The 8928-nt window shown below is 46.0% G+C and overlaps 1 protein-coding gene across 3 annotated transcripts in view; it reads left to right on the top strand.

Annotated features, from left to right (window-relative positions):
* Nucleotides 1–8091, top strand: part of trim33 (tripartite motif containing 33) — an 18940-nt gene extending 10849 nt beyond the window's left edge. Inside the window, exons 9-21 of one of the 3 annotated variants that reach the window (XM_030784414.1) lie at nucleotides 240–547; nucleotides 902–1081; nucleotides 1525–1734; nucleotides 2108–2243; nucleotides 2373–2436; nucleotides 2877–3006; nucleotides 3278–3431; nucleotides 3489–3723; nucleotides 3918–4041; nucleotides 4362–4436; nucleotides 4739–4891; nucleotides 7222–7272; nucleotides 7465–8091. In XM_030784414.1, coding sequence (XP_030640274.1) covers nucleotides 240–547; nucleotides 902–1081; nucleotides 1525–1734; nucleotides 2108–2243; nucleotides 2373–2436; nucleotides 2877–3006; nucleotides 3278–3431; nucleotides 3489–3723; nucleotides 3918–4041; nucleotides 4362–4436; nucleotides 4739–4891; nucleotides 7222–7272; nucleotides 7465–7677 — 2033 coding nt within the window. In that variant the 3' untranslated portion in view covers nucleotides 7678–8091. Of the gene's footprint in view, nucleotides 1–239; nucleotides 548–901; nucleotides 1082–1524; nucleotides 1735–2107; nucleotides 2244–2372; nucleotides 2437–2858; nucleotides 3007–3277; nucleotides 3724–3917; nucleotides 4042–4361; nucleotides 4437–4738; nucleotides 4892–7221; nucleotides 7273–7464 lie in introns of all 3 variants that reach the window. The other 2 variants (XM_030784413.1, XM_030784415.1) reach the window with 2 other exon arrangements.
* The last annotated feature ends 837 nt before the right edge of the window (nucleotides 8092–8928 follow it).

Below are 8928 nucleotides of genomic sequence, written 5' to 3'. Positions count from 1 at the left end.
CACGTACATGTCCCCTGTGGAGCATCAGCTGTTTTAAAATGTAACGGTTCTTTAAGGTCAAACCATTCCTGAACAGTCGGGTCACGTGCCATTTACCCCCGTGTATCAGAGTGCATATATTTGCCTTGACGGAGCTCTAGGCTCTCTGCGTTTGTTTTTTTTTGTTTGTTTGTTTGTTTTGTTTGTTTGTCTTTTTCAAATGCTCTGCTTTGCTCACACGCTCACGGCTTGTTACCCAGGCAACCTGGTGATAGAGAAGGTGCCCCAGGCAGTGCACCCCCCTAACGTGATGGTGGGCCAGATCTCCCCCGGCCATAACCAGCCGGGCAAACACCCAGGGCAGATTAACCTGGCTCAGCTCCGGCTCCAGCACATGCAGCAGCAACAGGCGGCGTACGCCCAGAAACAGCAGCACCAACACCAGCAGCAGCAGCACCAACAACAGCAACAGCATCAGCATCAGCAGCAGATCCAGCAGCAGATGCGTATCGCTTCTCAAATGTCCCAGCTCCCCAGACAGCCAGGACCACAGATGGTTCAGCAACAGGTACCGCTCCTCTCGGCTGTCAGGTTCAGTGTTTGGATGTCTGGTTTTCGTTTTGCGCAGTGGTCTCACTACCTCATTGAGATCTTTGTGAAAGCTTTTGGAGAGAAATTGGAGACTGTTGATGCGGATAGAAAGAAAAAATGACATAGAAGCTACAGAAAGCACGGACATAATCTATGTTTACTTGCGCCGACACTACATTTAGCAAGTACCAAGTCACACCGAATAGACTGTGCGAGATAGTACACAACACACTGCATCATCAGTAGGGGGAGATGTTTAAAATGCTTTTCATGTCTGTGTGTGTGTGTGTGTGTGTGTGTGTGTGTTTGTTTTTGCGTTCACTCTGCGCAGCCCCCGCGGCTCATCAGCATGCAGGCGCTCCAGAGAGGAGGTGTCAACGGCTCCTCACACATGTACCCGTCTCACCACATGAGGATGCCCACGGGCCCGGGCCCAGGCCGCATGCCCACGGCTCAGCCCAGACTCAACGGACAGCAGTACCCAATGATGCAGCCTCAGCTCCAGAGACAGGTCAGCACTCGTGTCCCAGACAAGCGATTTCTCACACAAGCCTGAACAAGCCCGTAACCCACAGCGCTTCGGCTCTGCGTCATAAGAAACCCGTTTCACGTGTCACATATGCAGGTGTTTTGGCATCCTGTTCAGTGAACTGAATCTTAACGTTAGCATGGACCTCAGACATACACAGTCTGTCAGGGGCACAGTAATGTGTGATTACCTGTGGGGGGGTAATCTTACAGGACGAGTCAAATCCCCCACATCCCTGGCCTGTGTGTGAACTATTCAGTAACATTTTGGAAATCATGATCAGGGGATTTTTAAACCGCTTATTTTAAGGTTAGACAGGCCTTTCCTAGTTGTGTGTTTGGTTTGCAATAACATTGTAAAGCAGTTTTTTTTTTTTATGGAGTGTTGTATTTATTCATTTGTTTCATTTATTCATCTCCTTATAGCATTCAAACCCTGGTCATGCAGGACCGTTCCCGGTGGCATCTCTACACAACGTGAGTGCTGCCAATCCCACCAGTCCAACCAGCGCCAGCATGGCCAACGCTCACATCCACCGCGGCCCAACCAGCCCCATCGTGGGTTCCATCGAACTCATCCCCTCTGTGACCAACCCAGAGAACCTGCCCTGCCTGCCAGACATCCCTCCCATCCAGGTATGACACGCCCACCTCCACAGCCTGAAGAGCCTGGACCCCAGCCTCATCGAGCTCTCTCATAGCCGTGCTCCGTAGTGCCTCATTTAAGGGCTTTGGTAGTGTTTGGCTGCAGACTGATAATCAGCATTCTTCCATCTATCTCAGTAGAGGACGCAGGAACATAACTAAAGCCTGTTCTATGTCTGTGTCTGCATCAGGGAACCAATTAGGTAGCGAGACACGTTACGAAGGCAGTCTTCCAGCATCTCGTGTTGGAAGCTGCGACAGTCATTAACTGTCGGCTGGAGAGAATAATCGAGACAAAAGAAAAGACTCGGAGTGTTTCATGTGGTGTGTGTTTTTTTGTTTTTTTTTTTTAATTTACGCTCAGCTGGAGGATGCTGGCTCCAGCACGTTAGATAACATCCTGAGCCGGTACATCTCTGCCAGCACACACATGCCCCTGGCTCCCACCGCTGCCATGAATCCCTCTCCAGGGCCCTCCACACACTCCCCTGGCTCCTCAGGTAACACACAACACTGACCACATTTCCATATGCTCTTTATTTATTACCTCCGCTTGTGCCAGAGAAATCGTTCCTCTAATCTCTCTCTCTCTCTCTATCTCTCTCTCCCTCTGTCTGTGGTGCACTCAGGATTATCAAATTCCCACACCCCAGCTCGTCCATCCAGCACATCAAGCACAGGGAGTCGGGGAAGGTAGAGTTTTTTGGGCAGGATTTTGCTTTGCCTTACACACATTTCCCCTGTTAGAATTTAACTCTGATCCTGCCTAGATAAACAATATCAGTACAGCCATTTCACAGTGCTAAACAGTAGTCACTGTAGCCGTTGACACTGTAGCTGTTGTTTCTGTAGCACATTATCAACTGCACCACCCAAGCCAGCCCTCACACGCTCTCTGTCTCTCTCTCTCTCTCCCTCTCTCTGTGTGCGTGTGTGTGTGTACCTGTGTGCGTGTGTACGTGCGTGTGCGTGGTGTGTGCGTGCGTGGTGTGTGTGTGTACATGTGTGTGTGCGTGCGTGCGTGTGTGTGTGTACCTGTGTGCGTGTGTATGTGCGTGGTGTGCGTGGTGTGTGCCTGTGTGCGTGCGTGTGCATGTGTGTGTGTGTGTGTGTAGCTGTGGCTCTGCGGGCAGGCAGGGCTCTGTGAGCGTTAATGTAGAGCCAGTGAAGGTGAAGCAGGAGCCCGGGGAGGAGGACTGCGGCTTCTCGGGGACGACGGTGAAGACTGAGCGAGCCAAAGACGGCAGACGGAGCGCGTGCATGGTATCTCCTCCCTCCGCTTCGTCAAAGTCATAAACTTCTACCTCTCATTTCTCACAAAAAACACAAAACACCGACCAAGACATGTCTGTTTAGTAGCGGTGAAATGGTGGGTGGTTTAAAGACAAATGGATCTGTGGTGAGAGTTAATGAGATGTGATAGATCATATACTGTAATGGATGTGTCTGTGGTCAAATTTCCCGTCACCGGCCACATTTTGATGGCTTATTAAAACTGTATTAAAACCCCTGACGTCGCCTCCTCCCTGTGTAGATGAGCAGTCCAGAGAGCAGCGTGACTCCTCCGTTGCCGGTGCTGGGCTCCGTATCCACGGGCTCCGTGCAGGACGTGCTGAGGAATCTGGGAGAGCACGTAAAGACCGAACCTCGTTGCGATGACCAAGGGGGCGGGGCCTGCAGCAACGGGCGTGAACAGACCTCAAACGTCACGCCGGCCAGCACGCCCTTGACCAACGGGAACGCAGAGTCGGACGCCAGCTTGGGCGAGGGATCCGCCTCGCAAAACTCGAAACAAGCCAGCGGGGACGGCAGCGCGGGTACGCAGACGAACAGCCAGGCGAACGCGTCGGGGAAGGACGACGACCCCAACGAAGACTGGTGCGCCGTGTGTCAGAACGGAGGAGAGCTCCTGTGTTGTGACCGCTGCCCCAAAGTCTTCCACATCACCTGCCACATCCCCGTGCTCCGCGCCTCCCCAAGGTCAGGCCAACAAAACACTCGCCTCCAGCGCACACAGTTAAACCAGACGCTCTTAGCCTTCAGAAGAACCGTAGTCAAACCGAGAGAGAATGGGACGTTTGTTGTTGAGTTGTCGCGATCGTTTGCCCCCCCCCCCCCCCCCCCCCCCGTACGCCTCCCTGACGTGTGATCTGTCTGTTGGCTTTTTACTGTAGTGGAGACTGGATGTGCACGTTCTGCAGAAACCTGACCAACCCTGAAATGGAATACAACTGTGACGACGACCCGCCGAGTAAGAAGGATAAGAGTGAGCAGGGACTGAGTCCTGAAGACCAAAGGGTTAGTTCCTCTTGAGTACCAACACAGACACACACACACACGCGCACACACATTCACACACGCTAGCTAAACAAAGTCTTATCTATGCTACACATGAGTAAAGTTCACATATCCTCTACCTAGTTCCCTCTTCGTCCTTCGAGCGGCATTTGTCCCGTTGTCTCAGATGCAGTAACCTTCCGTGGACATGCCCGCCCACACACGTCTGTTCTGTAGAAGCCCGTGTCTCTTCAGTTCCACCTAGACAGCTGATTAATCTCTCCACTCCCTCCTCCTCTCTTTCTGTCTGTGTTTTTTTTTTTTTTTTCTTTTTTTTGCAGAGGTGCGAGCGGCTGCTGCTCTACGTTTTCTGTCACGAGCTCAGCGTAGAATTTCAGGAGCCGGTTCCTTCCTCTGTAAGTCCTGTCAGCTCCAATCACGTCACGTCACTTCACGGTCACAGACCAGAATGAGGATGTGTTCTCTGTAGCCCTGTGACTGTGGCTTATTGAGCAATGATGTGTTATTTCATAAGTCAACCTAGTGTTAAAGCCACCGCGACAGCCCCCCTCTGACCGGACCTCTTCGTCTGTGCTTAACAACACCGCTCCTAAAGGCTGTATTCTGTGCTTTTTTTTTCCAGCTCCACTACAGTGGCTCTGTTCATCTTAAGCCCAAAACATTCCTGACCTTTCCCGCTAACTTTTTCCCCCACCAGGTACCCAACTATTATAAGATCATTAAACATCCTATGGACCTAAATACAGTGAAGAAGAAACTGCAGCGCAAGCATCCCCAGCATTACCAGAGCCCAACAGATTTTGTCGCTGACGTGCGCCTGGTCTTCAGCAACTGCGCCAAGTACAATGAGGTGAGTGGCATGCCCATGGCTGCAGTAAAAAAAAAAAAAGGGGGGGGGGGGGGGTTATACGTGTGTTTATGTGTTTGTGCGGGGGGCGGGGCAATTGGATAGTGTGTTGCACGCACAAGAATGTAAATCGCACATATTGGGGAAACCCTTTGAGCATGCATTTGTACCAAAACCTGTATCACAAATACAGACTTTGTTAATAAAGTGGCTGCGATGACACATTCTAATAGCTTTCATGGCTGTGTATCGTACGTACAGAATGGACCGTAGCCTCAGCCACGACTGAGCTGCGTTGTCATGGATCTAACTTGCTTTTTCGCCGTTCCTCCAGACTAACATTGGACTGATGTTTGTCTTGTATTAGTGGGGAGAAAATGCAGTTCTTGTTCTTGGTATCTGGCATGTGGTCAATGTCTCTGTAACTTTATTGTTTTTCTTTGATGATGTGATGATGGCGTCTGGAATGCTTTAAGCATGATCAATACGTGGATGGATGATGGTACAAAATGTAAAGGTGTTTATGACTGGTGCCTTTCTAATTATGGTGCAGTGTAGGGGTCACATACAGGTAAACACAAAGCACTTTCTCTCTCTTTTTTTTTTTAATAAAACAGACCTTCCAGATACCTTCTCCCAAATTTGGTTTTTCACAGTTCACTCTGACTCCTGCTTCTTATTGGTCAGAGACAGGAGCATTAGCATAAGCAGGAGAAGAGCTTTCTGATTGGCTGTGCCCCATCTTTCACACCTGATGCCTGTGGTAGAAGACTGTTTACAGCAGAGTTTGCCTCTCTCTCTCTCTTTTTTTTTTCTTGTCTTTCATTATTAAAGGAGGTCTTTTGTGGATTTCTTTTCGTAGTTGCTTGCCTTGGCATCATATTTTCCCTTTTTCATAAAGAGAGCCTTCTTCTGTCAAAACCCAAATCTTTTAAAACCAGAATGGTTTATTGCTAGTTCAGATTTCATAGCCATGGGAGAGCTAAGTGTATGTTCTGACCTGTTACGTTTTCATTGCTTTGCCTAAGCACACCCAGAACACGTAACACTATGGTCTTGTTTTTGATGGTGTGGCAAAATCACCCTCATGGTATACTGTACCCATTTTTTTGTGTGTTTAACCAAAGTCATGCAAATAATGGTATTTGCATATTGTGGCAGTTTTTCTGTGTTTTGTCTGTATGTTAGTATTGAGTCGTGTTTCATTAAGTTATTTTTATGGAGTAGCTGAAATGCTGAACAGATGATGGGCTACTCTTTTTTTTTTTTTTTTCTTCTTTTTTTTTTTAAGGCTTTGGGAAGAGTCACTTTGCACTTATTTCATGTCTGCGTGTTTTTACTCGATTTTAGTGGCAAAACAGTCCTTTTGTCATTTATCATGATTACACGTGACACAGAGACAGAGCAAGGTGTGTTTGTGCACCGATAGGCATCAGAAAAAACTTTGTGTCACTTACTATTATGTTAGGGAATTATGGCTCATGTTGTTTTACTCCATTTGCCCATGTCTGGTATTTTAACTTTCTCAAAATAGACACACTAATACAGAGTCAGGGATGAGATGATAATGATGATGTCATCTTCAGACAGTTTCATATTTTAAGTGAGCGATTTGACTGTCAGTCAGTTTTTCTGATTTTTTTTTTTTTTAACTGACCAAAGCAAAAGCCCATAAGACTAAACTGGTCCCCATCTTAATTCACCAAACTCCTCCACATATTCGATCTCTCAAAGTGTCCATCACTATCCTCATTGGTCCTCTTAAGCATCTTTAAGCCGTATCGATGAACTTAAACTAGACGTAAACACCAGTGCGCCGGTGACCATTCCCTCCAGGCTCATTTGTACTGTAACTGTGGAAACTGTTTACGGTCACTCTGTCATAGAAAGGCTAAAAATCACAGGGCTGAGCCTTTCCACTATTTAACTGTCAATTGAAATTGCTGATGTGGGGTTTGTGTCGAAGAAGCACCATATACCTGTTATCTGTTTTCATGGGTAAAATTTTTTTTTGGATAGTATTTGAGGCTACTAATGTAACTCAAGTATTGGTATAGCGGGACATTTCAGGCTTTAAAATCTTTTGATCTGTGTGAAAAATGTGCATAGATTCAGTCTGACTTTTCCCAAAACTCTGTAGAGGCTACGTTTGCGGACGTATATTAAGGGCAAACAGAATATTGTGCTCCTTGGACATTTTGATATACAGTTGAGGTTATTTCCTCTCTGTATAAATGGTATAAAGTCTTTCTTTCCCCCCCCTTTTTTTGTGTTTGGTTTTACTTTTCTTTCTTTCTTTTTTTTGTACTTTATTGTACTATCACCCTTTTTAGATGTCTCGCATAATCCAGGTTTATGATGAGGAGAAACAGAGTAATGTCCAGGTAAGCCGTTCCAACACACATCGATCGAAGGGTTCAGCTGCGTTGACTCCCCCGCAGATCTAGAGATTTAACCCACTCTAATTCTCTCCTCCTCTCCTTCCCTCACCCGCTCATCTCCCTCCTTCTCGACGGGGATCCGTCGCTCCCTCCGCTCTCCCTCACTCTCCCCTTCCCTCTGTTCAATCCTGGCAGGCGGACTCGGAGGTGGCGGAGGCAGGGAAGGCAGTGAGTTTGTTCTTTGAGAAAAAACTGGCCGAGATCTATCCCGACCAGAGTTTCCCCGTGGTCATGGAGAAAGAGTCACGTCCAGAGGACAAGGAAGGTAGCGAAGACTCGGAGGACGACTTCGTGCAGCCCAAGCGAAAGCGGTTAAAAACGGAAGAAAAGCCTTTGCACATCAAATGATGTTCTGGAGAAAAGATTTAAAGGAGTTACTGAAAGGAAAGAATGGTTTTGTCTTCCTCATCCTGTCCTACTCATTCTGCTCTGACTATATGGGTCAAATGCTGGGCCTTCTGATATTCATTTTTATTTTATGTTGTAAATTAAAAAAAAAAACAAAAAACATACAAAGTATTGGTGTCTCGCAAATAGACTTATGAAGAGGTATTACATTTGGGAGAGGGGGAGGAAGTAGATTTTCTCACTGGAGGAAATCGATAGCAGTTGAAGAAGGAAATGCTTGTACAGATTTTGAATAGATATTTGTTTGGACTGGTTAAATTAATTACTGGCTATTTTTCTTTTTTTACTATTATCATTTATGATAATGTTTGTAAATTTGTTGTGAACTATGCTTTATAAATGACCTGAAACCCCCATCTCTCCATATCTTGATGTATTATAAAGTTTATCATTAATACTTACCAGGTGTTTGTGCGTGTGCGTGTGTGTACGTGTGCATGTGTGTGTGTGCGCGCGTGTGTGCGTGTGGTTGCAGTATGTCCTACTGTAAATAAGAGAGACCAAACTGAGAAGTGGCCATGGCGTCATTGTCCAGTCATTCATTTCAATAAAACGATGAATTTTTGGTTAACGGATTCAATATTAATTCATAATTTGTTCATATTTAAACTGTTCAGCAAGGAACATTAAGATTCAGTTGATTTTTTTAATTTATTTTTTCATTTGATTTTTTTTTTGTTTTGTTTTGTTTTCATTGTCCTGCTCAATACTTGTATACATTAAGTCAAATAAGGTTCTGTAAAGTATCTGTTACATCTTATTTGTTTTTATCCAAACAAAAATGAAAGGTACTTCCGTGGACCAGTGTTTGGAGTGTCTTGACTGTATCTAGGCTTTGTCATAACTTGCAGGGATTTTTCACTTCATTTTGTCTTAGCAAATTTAGCAACATATAGAGTTCTCGCGCTGACTATTAAAGGTCCAGAATGTACCGACATGTAAAACATCATAACACATGAAGTTTAGAGAGTAAAGAGTGACGACTACAAAACCTTTACCTTTAACACACCTTTTTTTGGAATTTGTCATCACAGTTTAAGTTAAACAGCAGCATAGCTAAAAACGCTGATCACTAGTGCCGATCAAATCCGTATTTCTAACATGTATTAGGCACAGTATTCTAACATGATTATACTGGACGCTACCAAAATATAGGAAACACCGACACTGAGGGTCTTAGCATGGCGTCTG

Source organism: Chanos chanos, chromosome 9 (genome assembly GCF_902362185.1).
Source record: "Chanos chanos chromosome 9, fChaCha1.1, whole genome shotgun sequence".
In the NCBI taxonomy this organism is placed as follows: Eukaryota; Metazoa; Chordata; class Actinopteri; order Gonorynchiformes; family Chanidae; genus Chanos; species Chanos chanos.
Note: the sequence above shows the minus strand (reverse complement) of the source record. Positions and strands in the feature narration are given on the sequence as shown.